Source organism: Mercenaria mercenaria, chromosome 2, assembly GCF_021730395.1.
Source record: "Mercenaria mercenaria strain notata chromosome 2, MADL_Memer_1, whole genome shotgun sequence".
Classification (NCBI taxonomy): Eukaryota; Metazoa; Mollusca; class Bivalvia; order Venerida; family Veneridae; genus Mercenaria; species Mercenaria mercenaria.
The window spans coordinates 95,556,413-95,581,654 of NC_069362.1; the positions used below are offsets into that span (position 1 = coordinate 95,556,413).

Genomic DNA, 25,242 nt, shown 5'->3' on the forward strand with positions numbered 1-25,242 from the left:
GACCTTTATACATACATTGAGGACAAGTGAAACAGTATATTGTATTTAACGGTCTCTCCCTTATTTTTCACCAGAGTTATTTCCTCCATGAAAGTGGCTCAGAAATTATTATTATTATACCAGATTTGTTGAGTGTCCTTTTCATATGAAATATACGTTCATTGTTACTTAGGGCGCTTTACATTTAAACATGACATATCGCAGATATATGTAGGAAAATCACAAAACATGACATATGGAATCATAAAACTGAAACTGAATAATTTTATCAAACGTCTATTTTTAGCTCACCTGTCACATAGTGACAAGGTGAGCTTTTGTGATCACCCTTCGTCCGTCGTCAGTCCGTGCGTCCGTCCGTGCGTGCGTCAACAATTTCGTGTCTGCACAATAGTGGTTTCATTTATGATTTTATTTTAACCAAACTTGCACACAACTTGTATCACCATAAGATCTCGTTTCCTATTTTGAACTGGCTAGATCCCATTATGGGTTCCAGAGTTATGGTCCCTGAAAGGGCCAAAATTAGCTATTTTGACCTTGTCTGCACAATAGCAGCTTCATTTATGATTTGAATTTAATCAAACTTACACAAAACTTGTGTCACCATAAGATCTTGGTTCCTTTCTTGAACCAGCCAGATCCCATTATGGGCTCCAGAGTTGTGGCCCCTGAAAGGGCCAAAATTAGCTATTTTGACCTTGTCTGCACGATAGCAGCTTCATTTATGATTTTATTTTAACCAAACTTGCACACAACTTGTATCACCATAAGATCTTGATTCCTTTCTTCAACTGGCGAAATTCCATTATGGGTTCCAGAGTTATGGCCCCTGAAAGGGCCAGAATTAGCTATTTTGACCTTGTCTGCACAATAGCAGCTTCATTTATGATTTGAATTTAATCAAACTTGCACAAAACTTGTGTCACCATAAGATCTCGGTTCCTTTTTTAAACCGGCCAGATCCCTTAATGGGTTCCAGAGTTATGGCCCCTGAAAGGGCCAAAATTAGCTATTTTGACCTTGTCTGCACAATAGCAGCTTCATTTATGATTTGATTTTAACCAAACTTGCACACAACTTGTATTACCACAAGATCTTGGTTCCTTTCTTGAACTGGCCAGATTCCATCATGGGTGCCAGAGTTATGGCCCCTTAAAGGTCCAAAATTGCCTATTTTGGGTTTTGCAGCCATATAGATATTTCATTTATGGTTTTATTTGATACAAACTTCCAAAATATCTTCAATAAGAATAAATCTTGGATTCCATGACAAATCAGATCCAATCGTAGGTTCCAGAGTTATTTTATATCTGATTACCTCCCCTGATTGTAATCAAAATGGATTTATATCAGTAAGTACTTATAGGACTTATTTGAAATTTCATTATTGTCATTAGTTGGACTGAGCCAATCAGGGTATATAACTATGGACTGATTTTATGTCAAATTACCTCCCTTTATTTCAAATTAAAACGGGTATATCTTCGTAACTAATGAAGATACTGATCTGAAATTTCATTTATGTCAACAGATTAATTTGGCAGATCCTTCTTTTGTTCACTTACAATAATTTTTTTTTTTAATTACTTCCCTTTTACGTTACTATAATCGCTGACTTCAAATCACTTGCCCCTCATCGATGTGGGTTCGAGCCTCACTCGGGGCGTTGAATTTTTCATGTGAGGAAGCCATCCAGCTGGCTTACGGAAGGTCGGTGGTTCTACCCAGGTGCCCGCTCGTGTTGAAATAATGCACGGAGGGGCACCTGGGGTCTTCCTCCACCATTAAAGCTGGAAAGTCGCCATATGACCTATCATGTGTCGGTGCGACGTTAAATCCAACAAAACAAACAAACAAACAAACGTTACTATAAAAAGCTTATTTTTAGTAACTTTTTTATTATTGGCCGTAGGGAAAAACCGAGACCACTTTTCTGTGGTACAACATGGATGGTACCTCCAATTTTTAGGTGTATTTTGACATATCTATACCTTGTAAGAATTCTTTTTTCTTTTTGGTTAAATTTCTTCCCTTTGTTGTTCCTGTCCTTTGGACTTAGATATTTTTTCTGAGGACCTTCTTGTCCTCAAGTGCAATGATAACAGATGAGCGATATAGGGCCATCATGGCCCTCTTGTTATAAATGATGTATTCAGTGGTGTTGTACATAATAATAATAATGATAGCCATCATAACAATATCAATAATGACAATGATAATTATTACAGCCTTATTGTAACAAACAGTCATGACCGCACCCCTCCCCTTGAGGTCATTTTACCCCTTTTGCCAATACCAGTGCTTAAAGCATCTGGTATGCCCAGACGAGCTGCATATAGAGGTTCAAACCCCCGTTTAATGGTGCCATTATATACTGTATCAGGAATACCACACACTTCAATTGAAACTTAAGTCTTGCAAAACACACATAGAATGTCATAACCCGTAAAATGTGACTTGATGAAATAAAGGATGAATTGCCAGTTAAGTTAATTACATGATGAATTGTACAGTAAAGAGATCTTCGTCAGCGACAAATGACTTGCCGTAGTTCTGTATCACAAAAATAACAATAGCATATTTATTATGGGTAGAAACAGTCACATTTGGTATCTATGTGTTGTAGAAACTTTTGAAAAGGTGTGTTTTGAGAGCTCTTTTGAATGAATTTAGTGATGAATTCTTTTCTGAGATTGTCAGGGAGAGAATTCCATAGTTTTGCGGCGGCAACTCTGAAACTTCTATCACCGTAAGAAACCAGTCCACTTTTTTGTGGCACAAGGGTTGTTGTTGCACTTGCTGATCTCAGATTTCTAGTTGGCACATAAACCTCCAGTAAGTCTCTCATATACACTGGCGACTGTCCATGCAAGGCCTTTAATGTTTGAATGAGAATTTTGTATTTGATTTTGTCTTGTATTTGAAGCCAATGAAGATCTTTAAGGATTGGTGTTATATGTTCAAAACGGGTTGTTTTCGTAATAAGACGTGCAGCTGTGTTTTGAACGTTATTCTTTTGGCTCATAAAGTAAGGCTAATGCCAGTGTCAATACAAATGTAGTAAATGTATTCAGCTACCTTACTGAAGGTTTGTGGTTCTACCCAGGTGCCAGCCATCAACAAGACTTCATTATCATCTTGAAGTAGTGTTTTAATACTCAGCATTAAATGTTAATGGAGTAACTTATCAACTATCTGTTGTCTATACATATATTTACATTCAAGCTGTTTTATGATTATGTTCTCAATAACAGTTAACCAGCATTATTATCCTGCCAGTACTTAATTTCCTTTGTGAATTTGTATAACTTTTAGCCTGCTGGCAGCAAGTGATTCTGCCTTTGCGACCAGTGCAGGCCAAGATCAGCCTGCATATCCGTGCAGGCTGATCATGGTCTGCACTGTTCACTATTCAGCCAGTAAATTTTCAGTGAACACCCCTTCAAATAATAAATGGTACTGCCCAAATTGAATGATGGACCTGTCCATTTTAGAAATTAAGCAGGCTAAAGGATAAATGTTTGCTAAGAAAGATTTTTTTATAGGAAAACTGATTCAGCTGATTCTGTATTTTGTAGAATAAATGCCCTGGAACATGCATGTCAGGAGAAAGAAAGACAGCTGACAGAACAACGAGAAAAGTTTCAAAAACTGAAGGAAGACTTTAAATATAATTTGAGGCTTCTGGAGCAAAGGGATCAGGAATTAGACCGATATGATGCAACATTCTCTGGTATGCTTAGAATTTTTCAGAGCCCCAGATAAGCTTTTGGTGCATTTGGGTATTTACCCATCACTTTTTGTCTGAATTGGGTACTGGAAATCTGAATTGGGTAAAAATAATATCATTACCCAGCCTTTTCAGAAGTAATTGGGTATTTGCTAAAACTAATTGGGTATTTCACTAATTTTGCACAAACAATTGAGTATTTTTTGCTTACAGTATATATCATTAACCAGGATTGACCAACTACATAAAAGTACTTTAATAGCACCCTTCAATGATTAATACAAAAATGTGTTTAAAACTGTAATGAAATGTGATTAATTAAAACAGTACACTGTCTTTTTAAATGTTTTTACATGCCTGTAATCAATGTAAACATGTGTATTTTAATTCATAGTACCAAAGATATTTTTTCTCTAATCATGAAATGTATTCTGAGATACTTTTGTTCCATACTGTTGTTTTCTTTTTCACTTTTAATGAAATTGGAGATCAATTCATCAATATACCGAAAGATGTTTTCACTGCAATATACGTTCTTCCATAAGATTTCGTCCAGTATTGGTGACACTACATCTTCACAAAGAGATAACTGCCATTGTAGAACAGCAAAATATCCCACTAATTTGTTTGTTTGTGCAGCAACAATGTTTTTTTCTGCCCTCTTTTACATTTTATCGGCGTAAAGAAAATTGTTTACAAAGCGTCCAAATAACAATGATCAGCTGATTGAATGGTCCTGTGATTTTTCTGATAAACTACAACCTGTTTTGCGGTACTGTATAACCAGTCAGTTGTCTAGCGTTAAAGTCTTATACCCGTTCTAGTAATAAGGCAGATGCGATACGCAAGCGATTTTTTATGAATTGGGTATTAGGAATTTTAATTGCATTTTTGTACGTACACTGTATGAATTCAATTGGGTTTTCTGCAATTTTAATTGCGTAAATACGCAAGTACACAGCTTATCTGGAGCTCTGATTTTTAGCTCACCTGAGTGACAAAGTGCTCAAAGGTGAGCTTTAGTGATCACCCTGTGTCCGGCGTCGTCCATCCGTCCATCGTCAACAATTTAACTGTTAACACTCTAGAGGTCACATTTTTGGCCCAATCTTAATGAAACTTAGTCAGACTATTACCCTCGATAAAATCTTGGATGAGTTTGATATTGGGTCATCTGGGATCAAAAACTAGGTCACCAGGTCAAATCAAAGGAAAAGCTTGTTAACACTCTAGAGGTCACAATTTTGGCCCAATCTTAATGAAACTTGGTCAGAATGTTACCCTCAATAAAATCTTGGACGAGTTTGATATTGGGTTATATGGGGTCAAGAACTAGGTCACGGGGTCAAATCAAAGGAAAAGCTTGTTAACACTCTAGAGGTCACATTTTTGGCCCAATCTTAATGAAACTTGGTCAGAATGTCCCCCTTAATAAAATCTTGGACAAGTTCAATATTGGGTCACCTGGGGTCGAAAACTAGGTCACCAGGTCAAATCAAAGGAACAGCTTGTTAACACTCTAGAGCTCACAATTTTGACCCAATCTTAATGAAACTTGGCCAGATTGTTATTCTTAATAAAGTCTTGGATGAGTTTGATATTGGGTCAACTGGGGTCAGAAACTAGGCCACGGGGTCAAATCAAAGGAAAAGCTTGTTAACACTGTAGAGGCCAAATTTGTGACTATATCTTCATGAAACTTGGTCAGAATGTTAATATTGATGATCTTAAGGTCAAGTTCGAATCTGGATCATGTAGGATCAAAAACTAGGTCACCCGGTCAAATCAAAGGAAAAGCTAGTTAACACTGTAGAGGCCACATTTATAACCATATCTTAATGAAACTTGGTCAGAATGTTAATCTTGATGATCGTTAGGTCAAGTTTAAATCTGGGTCAGCTTGGTCAAAAACTAGGTCACTAGGTCAGATCAAAGGAAAAGCTTGTTAACACTCTAGAGGCCACATTTATGACTGTATCTTCATGAAACTTAGTCAGAATGTTAAACTTGATGATCTTTATGTCAGGTTCGAATCTGGGTCATGTTGTTGGGTCAAAAACTAGGTCACAGGGTCAAATCAAAGGAAAAGCTAGTTAACGCTTTAGAGGCCAGATTTATGACCATATCTTAATGAAACTTGGTCAGAATGTTAATCTTGATGATCTTTAGGTCAGGTGAGTGATACAGGACCTTCATGGCCCTCTTTTTTATCAGTAGATCTGCTTCCTTAGGTCAGTGATGCTGGCAAACTGCATTTGTTAAGATGAGTTTTGTTATTCAAATGCCATTTCCTCATTCTTAAGTGATTTACTGAACTATTCTATTCCTAAATATTCTGTGTAATATTTAAGGGTCACTCTGTCATTTGTCACTTAAGCTATTTGCTACAGTGTCATAAAAGTTGCTTAAATACTTTTAGTGTGGCTCTTAAAATAAAGCTAATAATAGTGTCAAAAAAAAAATCAAGTCAGTTTGAATTTTGATAATTTTCCACACTTAGTGACTGTTGTAGAACTTTGTTCAAGTATTTTGCTGTATATTTAAACTTAATGCAATACAGAAGAAAAAAAGCTTTCCATTTACAATATTTACAGATATAAAAGCTCAATTGAATGCCAAGAATGCGGAGGTTAGTGAGTGTAAGATACATGTAGATGAGTTAAGAACCCAAGTCAACTGTGAGGTCAAGTCACGGGAAGAGTTACAGCTGCACTACCAGGCCAGGCTCCGTGAAAAACAAGCAGAGATTGATTCATACAGAAAGTAAGATATTCTTTTCTGTATTTCCACAGTTTAACCTTTACCGAAAGTTTACCCTGCTAAATCTCTAAAATGGACTGGTCTTTCATTCAGCTTGGGTAGTACCGTTTATTATAAAGGGGTGTTTAAATTTACTGACTGAATAGTGACCAGTGTAGACCAAGATGAGCTTGCACTGATGTGCAGGCTGATCTTGTTCTGCACTGGTCACAGAGGCAGGATCACTTGCCGCCAGCAGGGTAAAGTTTAAAAGAAAAACTGTCTTTAGCAGTTGCTGAGGTTTCTTGAATATTGAGTCACAACAGTTTTTGCTTTAGCCCTTGATTTGTCTGTTTATGGTACTTAGGGGTTACATTTTGGTAATTACTAATTAGGTGATTTTACAGCACAGAAGAATCCTTTTTACCAGTATTTGATTCTCAGTTTTAGTTGGATGTATTGTACTATGTGTATTGCTATTGTACACAACACATTGTAGTTCACTGATAGTACTATCATACTCTCACTTCAAAATAAATGTATGCCCTATTCTACAACTGTAATTTAGCATTACTCATTCCAGTAAGTAATTTCATCTGTATAATTTCTTGGAATTTAAACTTAATTTTTTTTAGTACAAAAGATGGAGAAATACAGGAAGAGCGAAAAGAGTTTGAGTCATTCAAGCGTAAACTTCAGCGTCAACTCACCCAAGTGGAGGAAGAAATGGATGCTCAAAAAAGGGAACTAACTACAGGTAAAAATAGTAAATAAACTAGGAGAATAATAGTGCATAAAGACACTGGCAGATTAAGTAGGTTTTAAACCTGCTGGAGTTGTGACTCTCTCCACATCAAATACATTGAAAAGAATTGAGCCGTGCCATGAGAAAACCAACATAGTGGGTATGCGACCAGCATGGATCCAAACCAGCCTGCGCATTCGCGCAGTCTGGTCAGGCTCCATGCTGTTCGCTTTTAAAGCCTATTGGAATTGGAGAAACTATTAGCGAACAGCATGGATCCTGACCAGACTGCGCGGATGCGCAGGCTGGTCTGGATCCATGCTGGTCGCATACCCAGTATGTTGGTTTTCCCATGGCACGGCTCAATTGTTTTCAGAAGGTAGTATACTAGATGTGTTTAGATAAGTTTCTAACTTGATTCAGAAGCGTTAAAAAGTATAATTCAAATCATCAAAAGTGAAAGGTCAATACAAGTAATGATTATTAAGATATTTTCACAGTGGGATTTGAAATAACATTTCCAATAAAGGTCATAGGTATATCTGATGAAGGGCAATATTATTGGAAAATTAAGTGAATAGGGAGTGCTCAGCCCCTATTTAAATAAAAGGATTATTCAAGAAATAAGTTCCCAAGTGTAGTTTATCATAGAATAACCCATGTTTTGAGTTCTTATGTGTACGAATATATCACGAAGGCCATAGGCCTGAGTGATATATTATTTCACATAAGAACGAAAAAAAATTAAGATAAATCACACTTGGGAACTTGTTATTTCGAGTCTAACATGACATACTTCAAACAACAGACTGTCAGTGTTAGGAAAGAAATGGTAACTACTTTTTACGACATGAACCACATTTCATGCAACGCACTTGGTTTTGACTGTTGAAATTTCCTCCATGTATTATCCCCATTGCTTAAGGATTGCAGTAAGTATTGTGTAACATGGCCATTAAACCTTTTATCAGTTTGTTCCCGTATGCAACAGATTAGTTGTTTGTGCCAATTTGCAGACGAAGTTTGTTGTTGTTGTTGTACACGGTTACCATGATTTTTACATTACAAACTTTACTTGACTTTTATTCATAAAAAGAATTGCACGCGGAGGTTTGGCGGTATACTGAACAGCCAAAACAATTCTTTGCACATGCATGGGCTATTGCAAAATAACCGTGGGTTGATTTTCTTCTATGTGTATGTAGGTTATTTGCTGGTTGTGTTAGAAGAATAGCCATCATTATTTCTTTATGATTAAGTATAATATTGTTGGAACATTGTATTGGTCAGGGTACATTTTTTTATTTGATACATATTTGTAATCACTTTTAAACAGGTGTATAACTTTTGGCGAAACAATTGCTTTGAATCTGCTCTATTTTAAAATGATCATAACACAAAATGAAAGCTCAGATATTTTAAGGGTATTTTCTCTTCCATTTAAAAAGAGATAAATCCTTCAAAAAGTACATTTGTCAGATTATAAAGGGCTCTGTTTTATTTAGTAGATATTCTGTGAACCTAACCACTGAGAATGTCAAAAGAGATGTTGTATATGTTAACTGTGCATCCCTCTCAGGTAGTTTTTGAAGGGATATACAGGTTGCATTGTGGAGGAAACATTAAAAGCCTTCTAGTTACTATTAAAACAATATTTGTGCCATTTTATTTTTTTTTTCTAAAATTCACTAATGGGCTTCCGTAGCCGAGGGATTAAGATCACTTGTCTCACACTGATATGGGTTTGAAACCTCATTTTTGGCAGAGAATTTTTTATGGAGGGTTTGTAATTCTAAACAAGTGCCTGTCTGTGCATTAAAAATGCCCCAAGGGGCACCTGTGATCTTCTCCACTGTCAAAAGCAGGAAAAGTCGCCATATTATCTAAATTGTGTCAGCTTAACTCAAACCCAACAAACAAAATATTTTCAGGTTTTGAAGAAGCAATGAGAAAAAGGGAACATGAGTTCAGATTACAAGCAGATGAAATGAGTGCAAAAGTACTGGAGCATGAATTAAAGGTATTTAAAGATAAAGCAGCTCACAAATTGTATGTTCACTTTTTCTTAAGCATTTACAGAGTGATGTATTCCCAGTATGTTCATTATGTTGTTTAGAATTTCATGTATTATTTAGACGTTGATTTTGTTGTTAAAATGGCCTCTTCAGGCTTCTTTTAAAAATTGGCTGAGTAAAATAATATAAACCTGAGCATCCCTTTAAGTGATATATGCAAACATATGACTTACATTCACATGGAAAGATTCTGTTGTGTACAGGCAAAGTTACTGAGCAAGGAACTGGACCTGGTTCGTTCAGCCCAGGAGAAGAACAGTCAAGAGTTTGAACATGTAGAAAATAATCACCGTGCTCTTGAGAAAAAACTGAAAGAGAAAGACTGGGAGTTACAGGATTTAAGAGCTATGAAAGATGCAAAGTAAGTTTAACTCTTATCACGCTGGACACAATTGATTCTGCCTTTGTGAACAGTGTAGATCATGATCTGCACTGTTTGCCATTCAGTCAGTATCTTTTTTGCTAAGCACCCCTTTTAACAGTTAATGGTACTGTCTAAATTGAAAGATGGACAAGTTATTATAGAAATTTAGCAGGGTAAGGGTTAATCATTTTCATTAATGGACTGAAGTATTTAAGTCTGATATTTATCAGGGATTTTTTCTCTGATATTGTATTTAAATTGGAATGTTCTGCTTTAATGAAAAACTTATCTAAGTTTAGAAAAGAAAAGGTAAGGACTGTTGCTTTTATATTTGATATGGCAGAAAGATTATTTTTATACATTATGTCTTGCTCAGAGTGAATACTGTGAAAGCATTAATTTTCAAAGGGGACTGATTGTCGTGGACTTCGTGTTTTTTTCAGACCACAAAAATCAAGGGACAAAGAACATTCTTATATATTTTCTCTTTTAAATTTCGAAATCAACAAATTAAAGCCCCCACAGAAATTTACAGAAACCACAGAATTTTATGCCAGTGGAATTAAATGATTTCTCAGTCCTTTTGTTTAGAAAATTAAGGGTTATAACTTTTGAGCTCACCTGAGCCAAAGGCTCATGGTGAGCTTTTGTGATCGCTCAATGTCCGACGTGCATCGTCCATCCGTCAACATTTTCTAAAAAAATCTTCTCCTAGAAAATCACTGGGCAGAATTACACTAAACTTCACAGGAATGATCCTTGGGTGGCCCCTTTTCAAAATTATTCAAAGAATTGAATTCCATGCAGAACTCTAAAGGAAAAACTTAACTTTAAAAATCTTTTTGTCCAAAACCTCAAGGCTTAGAGCCTTGATATTTGGCATGTGACATCAACTTATGGTACTCTGTCAAGATTGTTCAAATTATGCACCTTTGGGGAAAGGAGGCCCAGCCCCGGGGTTCTCAAGTTTTACACAGATTTATATAGAAAAAAACTTTAAAAATCTTCTTGTCTAAAACTGCAAGGCCTTTGCTTTTAATATTTGATATTTTGCATTGCCTTGTGGTCCTCTACCAAAATTGTTCAAATTATGCCCCTGGGATGAAAAGAGGCCCTGCCCCGGGGGGCCTCAAGTTTTATATAGACTTATTTAGGAAAAATACTTTCAAAATCTTCTTGCCTGAAACTGCAAGGCCGAGGTTTTTGATATTTGGTATGTTGTCTTTCCTAGTGTTTCTCTACCAAAAGTGTTCTTATTATGTCCCTGGGGTGAAAACAGGCTCTGTCCTGGAGGTACCAAGTTTAACATAGACTTATATAGGAAAAAAATTAAAGATCTTCTTGTCTGAAAGTTCAAGGCCAAGGCATTTGATATTTGGTATGTAGCATTGCCTAAAGGATCTCTAACAAGATTGTTCTAATATGCCTCTGGGGTGAAAAGAGGCCCCACTCTTTGGGTCACTTGCTATATGAGTTATGTAGGAAAAAATACTTCAAAAATTATCAGATCATATTTCCTAGACTGCTCAATAATAATTACCTGATGACCCCAAGCGATTAGGGGTCACTTGACTGTGCCCTTGACCTACTGACCTACTTTCTTGTTTTTTTAAGATACAGCCTTGAAACTTGGATGACATGTACAGTTTAGCAAACCGATCTTAAAACTGACTTTCAGTGACCATGAATGTGACCTACTGACCTACTTTCTTAATATTTTAGCGTCAGTTTGACATTTGAAACATGTAGCTCATATTACTCAGTTGAGCGATCCAGGGTCATCATGACCCTCTTGTTTAAAGTGAGTGTTGGTTTAATAGATAAAGTGACAGCTGCTCATTGAGGATAGTCTAGGTATAGATCTCGCTGGCATTCTGAACTGCTACTGCATATAAGACTCACACTACAGAGCTTTCCAGGAAAAGAGTGCTGGTATAAACAGAAAGCAGCCTTGCTTTCAAATATACAAAAAAGTCAACTTCTGACAGATAAAAGCTAAGAAATGTAGAATTTTTTTTTTTTAAATAATACTGTCTGGCATTTAAAATTTGCTCAGTGCACAAAAGTGATATGAAGTAATTATGAAATGTTGATATTATCCATTCTTGCAGTATCTCTGACCTGGAAAATCAACTACAGCAAAAGGAATCTGCTATGAAAAGATTACAGGAAGACTTTGAAAGAAAGTAAACAATTTCTTGTTTAAATAAATCATTTGATTGAAATAATAATATTGATAATGTTAGAATGCAGTCTTTATTTGCAAGGCTTTTTATTAAAAACAGAAATATGGTAATGTTTGCAAATTTTACAACAAAGCCAAATATAAAGTACCCACTGGAGTATGTGATAATTATGAATTAATTGATTTAATAATTTGATTATTATAATGAAATGAAAATGTTTGACCAAATTTTTAATTTATTATGTCATTTAATTTATTTTGAAGTAAACATTAATTTTCAAAGTCTTACACTGAATTACTGGCATTTTCCAGACCAGTGGTTGTTAATTTGTTTCATCAACATTTTATTTCATCTTGCAGACATTCAGAAATGGATAAATTCTGCCGTGAAAAAGAAAACACCCTATCAACAGCGAAAGAAGCATTTGCAGATAGGGAATCAGAGTTGCAGAAAGAGATTAGAGACCTCACTTCTAAACTAGAAGATGCTCAGGTTGAGATTAGAAAATTACAGTGGGCGAGTCAAGACTTGGAAAAGGAGAAGAATACATACATTGAAAAGTATGTTTACAGAGAAAAATATTAACTTGATTTGTTGATAAAAGCAATATCCACTGGTGTATCTTTTTATAAAGCGTTTCTCAGACTTGTGTCAGGTTGTTAGCCCACTAGAGGTGAAAGGTTTTAATGCTGCACACCAGTGATGATTTTTTCCTTCATTTGAAACTCTCAGAGTGGTTTACTTGAGTTCCGCAAGGGTCAGATCTATTTGATGTTAGGAAACTTTCGAGCGGGTTTGAAGAAGAAAAGTCTCTTTTTTTATTACCATTTTTATTTCAGATATAATCTTTGATTTTCACTACTAGCATAACCCTAGCCATCGGTGTGAATAAACTCAGTGAAAAAATGGGCATAACTATTTTTGTAATTCCTAACAACAGCATTCATATGAATAAGAAATAAGCTTGATCTGTGTGATCAAAGAAAGAAAATGATTTTGTTGATGTTTTCTTACAGACTACAAGTACAGTCACAGGAGCTTAAAGATAAATGGGACAAACAAATAGGGTGCAGGGGGTATCTAGGAGCCAAAAAAAATAGGCAAGGGAATCTGGGAGTTCCCCAAAATAAAAATTTGATTTTTTTAAAGAAATTTTTGAAAAAGAAATTTTGGAGAAATGGGAAATCAATACAAAGAAAAAAAAGAAGGACATAAGGATCCCGGTAACCAAATTTATTTGTTACCAAAAACAATTTTCCTTTAATCAAGAGGGCCAAAAAGGGGAAAACAAAGACCTACCAATAAACCCATTGGGTTTGTGAAAAAAAAACTGGGGTTTGGCAGATTTTTGATTTTGGTTAAAATTTTTATTACAAACTTTTTTGTTATTACATAATTTGAAGTACTTTTTAGGAAAATTTTTTAAAAAGGCAAAAAACATGGCCGTAGACTTTATTGAATCAACTTGGGACCTTCATCCCCCGGGGGAAAAAAATGTTTTGCCCCTTTTAATTTAAGTTGAAACCCTTAAAATAAATTAAACAGGGGCATAACCAAAACAGGAGTAAACTTAAAATTTGGAAATTTAAAAATTTAAGGGCCCATTAAAAAAAATTTTTGAATAAAGGGAGAAAAAACTACCAGTATATTGGAAATAATTCCTCTGGGTAAATTTTCCAACTTATGTTGTTCAAAGTCCCCGAAAAATTTGGAGATCCGGGACTGTTTAACGGGAAGTCCTGGAAAGGAAATAAAGTTCAAATTGGAATTTTGATTTGGCAAAAGAAAATAAAACCTGGAAACGGTTCGCATTGGGCGGATCAAAATTTTCCCCTTTTGGAAAAAGTTAACAAGAGGCCAAATGAGGTGGGGGAAACCAAAAGTTATTTATGACCGGTCTTAAATTGATTAAAAAAAATTGGGTAATGGATATTTAAATTTGGGTTTATAACTTTTAAGGAAAAGGCATAATTTTAATTTTGGACCCCAAATGGGTAATGTTTAAAAATGGCATTTGGGTTTGGGTTTTCCTTAAGGCCCATTTTGACTGTTTAATTTAACAACTATTTAATCATGCGTTTTGGTTTTAAGGGTTTGGGTTTGTAAAAAGGTATTTCTCAAATAAAAGGGGAAAAAAATTTTCATGTGAGGCCACAATAGTAAAAGTTTGCAGGGGAATCTTATGATCCAGCCATTAATTTTGGATAAAAAAACCACCCAAACTATTTAATTAAACAATTTTTTAAAACAAAATAAATTTGGTAAATTTTAATCATTTTTTTTTTTGGGGGGTGGCCACAATGTCAAACAAAAATTTAATTGAGAGGCCAGAATTCTAAACTCCAGATGGTTTATATTAAAGGTCGGAATCCTGTGGGTCTGGTTTGAAATATTCCTTGGGTCAATTTTTCATTCAAAAACAGAACCTTGAGGGCAAAGGGGGTTAAACCACCTTCATTTTTTTTAAATAATGTAATTTAAAGAATGAAGGCAAATAGGAAAATTTTTCCGTTTGTAACTTATTTTAAAGAAAAAAATAATCTACCCCTTTTTTCCTGTTAAGGAAAAATTCAACTTTGGACAGAAAAGAAAAAACCTTAAAAATGAAATATTTCCCCACTGGAAAAATAAAAATCCATTAACAAAAACATAAAGAAGTAGAACTTACAAGAAAAAAAAGGAAATAGGGAAAAGAAATTTTGGGCCCAGGGTGGGGCCTTTTGGAACCTTACTGGCCCCCCTGAAAAATTTGCATGAAAATTTAGGTTTTAATGTGGGAATTAATTACTTCTCAAAAAAGGAGGTTAAAATAAGGGGGTCCAATAACCTTAATGAGTTTTGAAACCCTCTTTTAATGAACAAAAATTATTTAATTGAAATACAAAATGAAAAATTATTTTTTTTATATTTTTTGAAAAAAAATAATTTTTTCCCTTTGATCCCTTGCGTTTCCTGTAAAATGAATGTTTCCCCAACAAAATTTTCTTTGAATTTTGGATTTCACCAAACATTTTTGCCGAAGGGAAATATCCCTTGCTTTGAAATTTTAGCCCTTTTACAAAAATATGGTTCTTTTTGAAGAAATTTAAATTTTTAACCTACAAAGCTTTTCTTTATTGAAATTATTTATTGACCTTTGAATAAAAAACTTTATTTTTTCAAAAGAATTATTTTTTATTAAAGAAATCATTTCTGTTTTATGCCTTTTATTAAAAATATTAAGAAATTGTTTTAACTTCCAGGCCCCAAAGCCCCCGTCAAAGAAAACCCCAGAGAAGTTACAACAGAAAAACATTTGTAAAAGTTTAAGGAATTTGCCAACAAAAAGCTTTGGAAACTTAAAAAATTGGCATCAAATGAGACAAAAACACAAAAGTTTAAAAATTTTCCCCCCTTTTTCAAATTCACTTTTTGGAATTTTTAAAAATTTTTTATAAACATTTTTAAAACCAAACTTTGAAAATTGGGACATTCTTAAACCCATCCCAGATATTCTTTTACTTTATTAAAACTTATAACGGGAAATTAGAGAAGTGTTTTTTAGTTTTCCCTCAATTCTTGAAAATTTCTTCTTAATGCTTGAAAGATTTTCATGAAACTAGCATCCATTGTTTTCCTCATCAAGATGACCTGCAAAGTGTTTCCCTTACCTGTATCAAAGCTGTGTCCAAAAAGTATTAATCACCTTTAAGAGGGTTCACATTTTTTTATTTATCTATATTTTTAGCTTGAAATGGCCCTTCCTTACCTTTAAAGTTAGAAAGTTTTCCCCATTTATTTACATTTTAACCATTGCATTAAATTGAATTACAGATTGATTTAGAAGAAATGTCTTGGAAACGGAAGAAGAGATGGCGCAGCTACATGAACAAAATGAGAACTTAAAGGTATTATTATTCATAGTTCTTCATGGGGCCTGGTAACACCTCATAATTTTGCAAAATATTGAATATAGAAATTAGTATATCTGTGTTATATCAGAAAATGTTATGGAATTAAAACTATTATGGTAATGGAAGGGACCTAATTTTTAAGGTATGTTTGGCTTTTTTATTGAACAGGTCATATTTTTTTTTATTTTATGAATTGTTTAAGAAAATCTTTTTAACTCCTGGTCTTTATAATTTTGGACAGCACAAAATTTAGTTTAAAAAATTTGATTGCATCTTCCTTTAAATTTTGGTTTTAAATGTTAATGTAGTAAGTTTGTGATTTTCATAATACCTAAATGTACAAAATTATAAATTTTGGGTTTTTAATTTTGCAAAAGAATCAGCTATTTTTGGTAAATAAACCAACTTTGTGAAGGTTTTAATCTTTCACATCTTTTGTTAGATAATTATTGATATTGATAACTGAAATATTTCGTCTAGATGGTAATAAAGGAGATGAGAAGTCAGATGGAACAGCTTGGACATGAGATACCCGTTAGTAAAGTGGAATTACAGAAAGATAGCAATTGTGCTGAAGGTGAGTACAGACAAAACAATAACAAAAAATGAAGTCAATACACTACTTTAGATGCAGTCAGTGATTCCTCTTTTGCCGAGCGTTGTATTAATATACCTTTTTGTGGGAGTTGACCCAGACCCATAAAAATTTGTTTATAAAACTGTATTTCATTTCTTTTTCTTAAATTACAATTTAACAAAGACAAAATAAGTTGCCCTGAATCTCTAAAAAGGGGAATTCATCATAAATAATCTTTGGGTAGTTGTTCAGATGTGAATTTATACCACTAGATTCCCCCTTTTGTGATATAATTTTCATATTAAACCCCAAAAATTTGGGTTTTTTATTTTTCAAACCAAAACTTATGATATAAAATTTGTGAATTTAATAAAAATTTAAGAGAAACCATCAAATGATTTCAGCTTGACTAAATATATATATATCGATGGTGTTTGTAGAGCTACATTCCCAATTAATTGTCATGTATAACAGCTATTTGTAAAAAACACTTCCACACATTTATGCTGTGCTAAGCTATATATGTATTACACATGTACTATTTTGAAGCTAACACACAGTACTGTTCATATAACAAACATTTTATGTTTCCATACATATTTTGAAACAATTGTTCAAATTTTCAGATATGACTTTGTGTTGAATATTTATTTAAATCTGTCAAAATTTATCACATAAAAAACACCTGAGAAATTCTTTATTTAATAAATTAATATACGCTAGAAAACTATTTTGGATTGATTTTGTCTTCAGATTATGTAACTAGCCTTGAGAAAGAATGTCGAAATCTTCGTAAAAAGAACCGTGAGTTAGAGCAGGAAGCTGATGTTTCGCGGAGGTTTGGGCGTGCTGCAGCACCACCTACCCCTGCCAACGAAGACCAAGTTTTGACAGAAGTAAAAGACAACATTCTTGTAAAGAACCATATACAGTCACTGAATGAAATTATTGGTAAGATTATTGTTTGTTCAACTTCTCAAAAATAAATTAGCTTAACCTTCAGCCTGCTGGCGGCAAGTGATTTTGCCTTTGCAACCAGTGCAGACCAAGATCAGCCTGCAAATCCGTGCAGGCTGATCATGGTCTGTACTGTTCGCTATTTAGTCAGTACATTTTCAGTGAACATCCCTTTGAATAATAAATGGTCACCCAAAATGAATGATGGACCAGTTCATTTGAGAAATTTTGCAGGCTAAAGCTTAAGTTTGGTGTCTGTTTTACAAGCTATGAGATCATATTAAGATATGGTTATGCTAAGCTGTAACTTTCACCAGAGCCATGTTTTATACATCATGTAGAGAGTGAGTGATTTTATGATAGGGATTGCAGAAAAATATTCCATCTTTTAGATTTGACATGCCTTCATAATGAAGCACATCATATTTTTTATAAAACAGATAGCAACATCTACATTTTTTTATAAAAAATCATAGATCTATATTTTTTAAACATAAAATTAAGACTGATAGACTATAACTAGATTTCTTCTGTTTTACATCAAAGTTACACTGGGTCACAAATGCAGCAGTGGAAAGCATTTTAAATATTCTATAGACTACACATAAATACTGCCTAGCTATCATTTAATTACTATGTTTCACTTTCTTATTTTATAATTTCAAACATATGAATGTACGATGTAAATTTCTGAAATTTTACATAAATCTGATGGTGTAACATCTTTTCACAGTAGTGTTGATTGAATCAGAGGGTATCTGTATGTACATCATCTAACACCTGTTTAAAATAAGGAAGCATAAAAAGTTCTGTTTATAGAAAATGATGATGTTAGTTCCTGAGTTTTGTTTTTCCTTCTTTCTATCTTAAATTATCTGTAAATATTTTAGTTTAATTAATCTTTGTTAAATAGACCTACTTTATTTATTTCCTCATTTGTTTGAAGGTTCATTACGAGGAGAGAAGGTTGACTTGTCTGCCCAGCTAAAGAAACAACAAGCCCATCTTTTATTTCAAGAGAAAACAATAGAAAACATAAAGAAACAGGTGAGTTTATGTTAACGCAAAACCAATCAACTTTGTAATGAAATTTTAATAGAGCTATTCAATTAAACCTTAAGCCTGCTGACTGCAACTGATTCCGCCTTTGCGACCACTGCAGACCAAGTTGAGCCTGCACCGTGCAGGCTTATCTTGGTCTCCCACTGTTTGTTTTACAGTCAGTAAAATTAAATTAAAAGTGAAAAAAACCTTTAAAATTTTAAATAAAAATTAGGAAATTGCCCAAGGTTTAAAAATATAAAACAACCAGTCCATCATAGAAATTTTACCCAGGTCAGTGAAAAATGGGAAAAATTTTTAATCCCATGAAATTCCCATACTACATTGGCATCAAATATTAAATTTTTAGTTATTTTTAAAATAAAAAACTTTTTTCTTGGGCCTTTTTAAATTTTAAAGCCCTAGGGGCAATTGCCTTTAGTTACTAAAGCAAAATAAATTTGACCCCCCATAGTTATTATTAAAATTTTCAGGATTTAAAAAACCAAAGCTACCCCCTTTTTTTGCAAAAAAAATCAAGGGAAATATTTTTTCTGCAACCAAAAAAACCTTAATTTTAAAAACCAATTTGTTTTAATAAAAGTAGGCAAAAAAAAGGGTTATGAAGAATTTAAAGCTTATGATTGTTAAGGAAAAGCGAAAAGAAAATAAAAAGGGCTAAAGAAATTATTTTTTTTATTTAGTCCTTAGTTTTCCTTTAGCCCTGTAAAAATTTAAAAAAAGCACTTTGGGGGTGTAGTTATTGATTAAAAATAAAAAGTAATGTTAATTAAAAATTTTGGATATATTTTTGAAACCAAACCCGGAGAGAAAGGCAATTAAAAAGTTGAGAAAAGTTAAGTACGAGTTAGGAGCAGCAACGCGCAGATCTCACACAGAGTTGTCTAGTCTACGCCAGAAAGTCTCAGAACTTGAGCTACAATTGCTGGAAGCGAGGAAAGAGGCTGATGAATATTATCGTAGCAATCTTGAAAGAAATATGGAGGTCACAGCACTTGACCAAGAGGTAAATTTACAGTAAATATTCTGAAGTCTATGACCTAAATGTAAATTGATACAATAGTAAGATTATGATGATTTCTTCTTTATACTGTAAAATAAATTTGTAAAAATTTTTTTACAAAACGGCCATGTCAAGGAGCTATAAAGGTCAACTTTTGAACTAATATTAGATTTTATTTTTGTTGGGATTACATAAATTTATATTACCCAAACACAAAATCAAAAAATTAGTTTCAGTTTTATGTTTCCCGTTGTAAATTTGTTAAATTTCCAAGGGCAAAAAGCCCCATAAAATTAGATTCAAATACTTTTTGGCAATTTTTAAATTTAAAAATTTTCCGTTCATTGAAATTTTTATTAGAACAAAGTTGGGGTTAAAGGACTGGGCCCAGCGGTTAAGTTTCGGAAAAAACTTGAAAGCTTGCCAAGGATTTAAAAAAATTTTTGGTACACAGCTGTAACATCATAAAATACAGGTCAAGCTTAACTTTGAGGTCAGTAGGTCAAAGGTCAGCCTCACTATGACCCGCAACAGTTAAACGGTTTCCGGATGATAACTTGAGAACGCTTGGGCCAAGGATCATAAATTTAGTACCCGGGTGTAACATCTTGAAGTACAGGTCAAGTTCTACTTTAAGGTCAGTAGGTCAAGGGTCAGGGTCACAATGACCCATAACAGTTAAACGGTTTTCAGATGATAACTTGAGAACACTTGGGCCAAGGATCATAAAGTTTGGTACTCTGGTGTTACATCATAAAATACAGGTCAAGTTTGACTTTGAGGTCAGTAGTGTAAAGGTCAAGGTCACAGTGACCCAGAACAGTTAAACGGTTTCCGGATGATAACTTGAGAATGCTTGGCTCTAGGATCATAAATTTTGGTACACATGTGTAGCACCATAGAATAAAGGTCAAGCTCGACTTCGAGGCCATTAGGTCAAGGGTCAAGGTCACAATGACCCATAACAGTTAAACAGTTTCCAGATGATAACTTGAAATGGTTTAAGCCTAGGATCATGAAATTTGATTGGGAGGTTGGTCATAACCAGCAGATGACCCTTGTTGATTTTGAGGTCAGTAGGTCAAAGATCAAGGTCAAGGTGACCCCTGAACAGTAAAACAATTTCCGAACGATAACTTGAGAAGGCTTGGACCTAGGATCATGAAAGTTGGTAGGAAGGTTGATCATGACCAGCAGATTACACCTATTGATTTTGAGGTCAGTAGATCAAAGGTCAAGGTCACAGTGACCCAGAACAATGACCCCTATTGATTTTGAGGTTCGACTTTGACATTTGCTTACTTCTGTTACAAGGCTGTATTGTGGAGGTATAATTCGTCACTCCTGTGACAACTCTAGTTTAAATCTGATCCAGTATGGTGGTTTCTGTTGTTATGCTTGAAGTGTGACCATTGTGTCCTGAGCACATGTAGCTCGTGTGTAATTCACATCATACAAAATTCATGGGAACATTTTCAGAAATTATATGTTATTACACATTGAAGTTGAATACAAACTTGTTAACAACCATTTTTTCTAGAAATGTCCTGACTTAAATTTAGGTTTTAAATTAAACATTAAAATCAGTATTGACTATATTTTTCTCAAAGTAGGCGTTTCTGATGACAATGTCAAACACCATCCAATTAAAAATGGTATAATAGAGTCACTGAAATTATACTGAAACGCTGCCATTCGTCCACTTCTGACACTGGCAAATGAACATTTTAAATCATGTAGGTGGCTTCTATGTTTGTGTTTTGTAAAGTAAAAGTCAACTTAACTGTTTATCATTTGAAAAAATGGCCAATTTATTTACCTTTGTGTAATGACTTAAATGTATATTTATTACTCATTTCCAATGACAATAGCAAAATCTCTATGTATCCCAGTCAAAGTAATCTTTAGTGAGCCCACCATGAGAAAACCAAATAGTGCATTTGAACCAGCATGGTCCAGACCAGCTGGCACGCAGTTGCAGGTCTGGGTTCTAAGGTTCTCTAAATTTCTGGGTTTAAAGCCCTAAATTTCCAACTTTTGACCCTATAGTGTGAACGCATGGGCCGAAGACGCAAGGATGCACAGACTGGTCTGGATCCATGCTGGTTGCAAATGCACTATGTTGGTTTTCTCATGGTGCGGCTCATATAAGCTTCATGAGTAGGATAGTGTCATGCTTCATTTAGTACAGAAAAACCTTATCTATTATGCATCTTTCATATATTGCATTGCGACAATCTTCTTGGATTAAATTTTCCATATAAATAGATGGGGCATTTCAAATCCTTGTGTGTATATCAGACAGTAAAATTTATACACAGACCTTTGAATATAGAAGCTTGATTTTTAAAATAATTATCTACTCCATTACATGAATATTAATTTCCAGTTATTGACATTTTCAGCTTTCCAATTTAAAACTTCAGTTGGCAGAGAAGAGACCAGGAATAAATTATGGTGCTCAGGTAAAATTCTCTTTAAATTCTCAAAAATGTTTCAAAGAGATGCATGATATTCAGAGGAGATTTATTTTCATGGATTTTGTGGTAGCTTCCTTGAAATTTATTCACAGTGAATATTCCCTTAAATCATGATATACACAAATTCATGTTCTGACAAATGTTATGCCCACAATGTTAAATAGTACCATTTGATCAAATGATCTATTTAAGCTTCAGCTATTTTATGTAATTTTGATGAAAGGAATTTTTTCAAAAACAATTTAACAATAAATAATATAATAAGATTATAAAAACAACATTGAAGTATTTGCTTTTAGGAACAGTACTTGTTTTATTACTAAAGTACACTGTTTGTTTAAGTTTAAGGCCTAAAAATAATTGTTTGTTTCCGGTATCACGACCTACCCAAAATTTTTGGCCCGACCCTAAATTTTTATGGCTTTGGAGAAATTTGCTTTTCACTTTTTAACAAAAATTGCAAACTGCACTTTTAATGCTTAAACATGGCCCGTTTTGGTTTGAAATTAACTTACTGATGCCTCCTAAAAGCAAATCCCCTTATATTTTTTTTGCCCCCTCCGAAGGGGGCAATGGTTTTGAAACCCCGCGGCCGTCCGTCAGTGCGAAATTTTGTGGTCCTCCATAATTTTTCATGATATGGATTTTCAAATTACTTGGCATGGAATTGTGGTTAACCACAGGGAGAGGACAATTCCGTCCTCAAGACCCAGGGTCGTAGAAGGGGCAAGGTTTACCTTAGAATTAGGTAGGCATTGAGGTTCGTGGGGCCCGGTCCCTATCTTTGTCCTCATGGATTATTTTCAAAAACTTATGGAGAATTGTGAACCAAAGTAATACACGGTCGAAAGGGCAAGCCATTCCTAGGTCAATGGTCAAATACACCTTGGGCTTAAAAGGATAGATGGCATTGATGGGCGATGTTCCCATATATCTTGGGCATGTTGAAATGGATTCCAAAATAACTTCAAAAATGTGACCCAGAAGACATGGTCCGGTGCAAACACCGGGTCCTAGTCAAAGTCAAGGTCACATCCAACAAAAAAGGATAGGTCTTATGGGCTCCGGGCCATACTTTTCAAAGGGTTTATGAAATTTTCAAATAACCCTTGGATGAATTGACCAAATAAAAAGACTGGGGCCGTGCAAACAACGGGTCCGTAGGTCAAAAAAAGAAGGTCAACCACATGGATCGTTAAAGGGTCAATTTTTATGATATTGGCAATTTTAAAGGCGGGCGGGCCATTAGTCAAAAAATCCTGGTATTATAAAAAACACGCATTAATGGGTACACATGGGGCAGTGTCGGCGCAAGGACCCAGCCCCCATTTTGAACAAAGAGGCCTAAAAAATAACATTTGCCCTAACTAATTATTCAATTGGACAAATTGGCATGGTGTAAAGGAGACAGCCCTTGTTTGTATTTATTTTTTTGCCCCAAAAGGCATATTTGTTTTTTGAATTGATCTCCTTGTTGGTTATATCAATCCCCAATTTTTTGGTTTTCCGTTTAAAACTTGCATCCGATGGATGTGATTTTCCAATAACTTGGGCATATTGAAAACAGGTAAAAAGACTGAATGCGCGTAAAAAGGTTTAGTTCCAACAGGGCAGGGAAACCCAGACGGAAAGGATTTCATTGAAGGGGCATTTAGTTCCGGATTTTCCTATTTGTCATATGTAGGAAATTTTAAATAACTTTCCCATTAAAGTGTAAAACCGTAAAACATTTTTAGGGAAAGGAACCCCGTCTACTTTAAAAGGAAATTTAAAACTTTAAGTTAAATAAATTTTAAGAAGGAGGGGGTCGAATTCTTGTCAACCAAGGTTTGGAAAACAAATAACTGGTCTCAGGTTACCCACAGAAGAAACTTTCGGCGCAAAAAAGGATTCCGAAAAATCAAAGTTGTGAAGGGGACACAACGATAAAGGTAATTTATGTATGCTTATTCTCTTGCCAAATTTTGTTTAATAAACTTTGAATTTGGGAAAGGGCAAGTAACGGTTTTCCGCCAAACAGGGTTTATTCAAAGGTTAAAAACTTTCATAATTTATTCAAATGGGCCCCGGGGGGCAAGGTCATCCTAAAAAACTCTTTTTTACTAAAAAATTTTTTGCCAAAATTTAATAAAAAATATTTTTTTATTTACCCGTAAAACCTTTTTTTTTCAGTATAGAAAACCAAAAACCAATCCCCTTCGTTTTTTAAACCCTAAAGAGGAATATGGTACCTGAAATTTAGCCTACTTTCTCTTTTCAATGTAAATTAATCTGGGTCCATAAGCTTTGAATGAAGGTTTTTTCTTTTGTAATAACCCTTTAAGTTAGAAATTTAGTGGGGAATTTAATATAAAATTAACAAACCCTTGATCAGATAACTATTTTATTTTGTAAAAGGTTTTAAATACTCATATAAATTTTTATGTATTTATTTTAAAATAAACCTGTTTAAAAATTTTTATGCTTTTTTTTTTGGTTTTACTTTTAAATTCACAGGACTGGAAAATACAAAAGATTGTTTTTTTTATAATTTTTGGGAACAATTTTTAAAAAGTGTTTTGTAAATGCTTAAAATGGTATGTTTTTTAAGTCCCTGCAAAAAATGTCAGGGGGTTTTTCCTTGAGGCTCGAATGCCCGGTGTCCTTTCGTCTTAAGGTTCCGCTGTGTCCAAATTTAGCTTGGGGTAGAGTGGGGGAAATTTTTCAACTGATTCCCTTCAAAAAAGAAACTTTTGGGCAGAATTTTAAAAAAACCTTTAAAAATTCAGAAAGGGTTTATAAATGTTCCCTTGGTAATTGGGAAATAGTCAAATTCAAAAAAAACCTTTGAGGTAGAGGGAGAATTTTTTTAATTAACCTCTTAAATGGTCAAATTTAAACCTTGAGGGGGTTTGGGGAAATCTTAGGAAACCGAGTTCGAAAATGGGTCAAAAACTGGGTTTAAAAAAACCCCCGGCAAACCTTTTTGGTTAAATCAAAAAAAACCTGTAATTTAAGGGTGTTTTATCAAAATTTTGATCTTCAAATTTGGTCGAATGTTGCATTATAAATCTCAGGGCCAGTTTGAAAGGATCCCGGGCACCCGGATATGGTCGATCAAAGAAAAACCGGTATGGATAGCGGCTTTTTCAAATTATTTCATTAAATTTTGTCCCAAAGAAATATGTGTTCTGAACTTAAAAGTGATATTGTTTAACTTTCATCAGCTAGCCCTTTTTAATGTGATGACTCACAAATCAGCATGTGTATGATGTTAGGAATAACGATAATTTGTTTTTATACTGCAGGAATTACAGTATGCTCAGAAGTACCAGAGCCCAGAAACAGATGAATATAGACCATCCTCTATACTCAAGAAACCTTCCACATTCAGAGACTGTGAGTACCAGTAGTTACACATAGTAAATCATGTTTTCAAGTAACATATC

General features: G+C 34.2%; 1 protein-coding gene across 1 annotated transcript in view; it reads left to right on the plus strand.

Annotated features, from left to right (window-relative positions):
- Positions 1-25,242, plus strand: part of LOC123564627 (coiled-coil domain-containing protein 57-like) — a 30,331-nt gene that overhangs the window by 2,432 nt on the left and 2,657 nt on the right. The window contains exons 3-17 of the mRNA XM_053527337.1: positions 3,582-3,736; positions 6,328-6,496; positions 7,108-7,229; positions 9,149-9,237; positions 9,496-9,653; positions 11,768-11,842; positions 12,202-12,402; positions 12,859-12,918; positions 15,663-15,729; positions 16,216-16,312; positions 17,066-17,263; positions 18,216-18,316; positions 19,140-19,337; positions 21,740-21,880; positions 25,102-25,192. Of these exons, the coding sequence (XP_053383312.1) occupies positions 3,582-3,736; positions 6,328-6,496; positions 7,108-7,229; positions 9,149-9,237; positions 9,496-9,653; positions 11,768-11,842; positions 12,202-12,402; positions 12,859-12,918; positions 15,663-15,729; positions 16,216-16,312; positions 17,066-17,263; positions 18,216-18,316; positions 19,140-19,337; positions 21,740-21,880; positions 25,102-25,192 (1,922 nt within the window). The remainder of the gene's footprint in view (positions 1-3,581; positions 3,737-6,327; positions 6,497-7,107; positions 7,230-9,148; positions 9,238-9,495; positions 9,654-11,767; positions 11,843-12,201; positions 12,403-12,858; positions 12,919-15,662; positions 15,730-16,215; positions 16,313-17,065; positions 17,264-18,215; positions 18,317-19,139; positions 19,338-21,739; positions 21,881-25,101; positions 25,193-25,242) is intronic.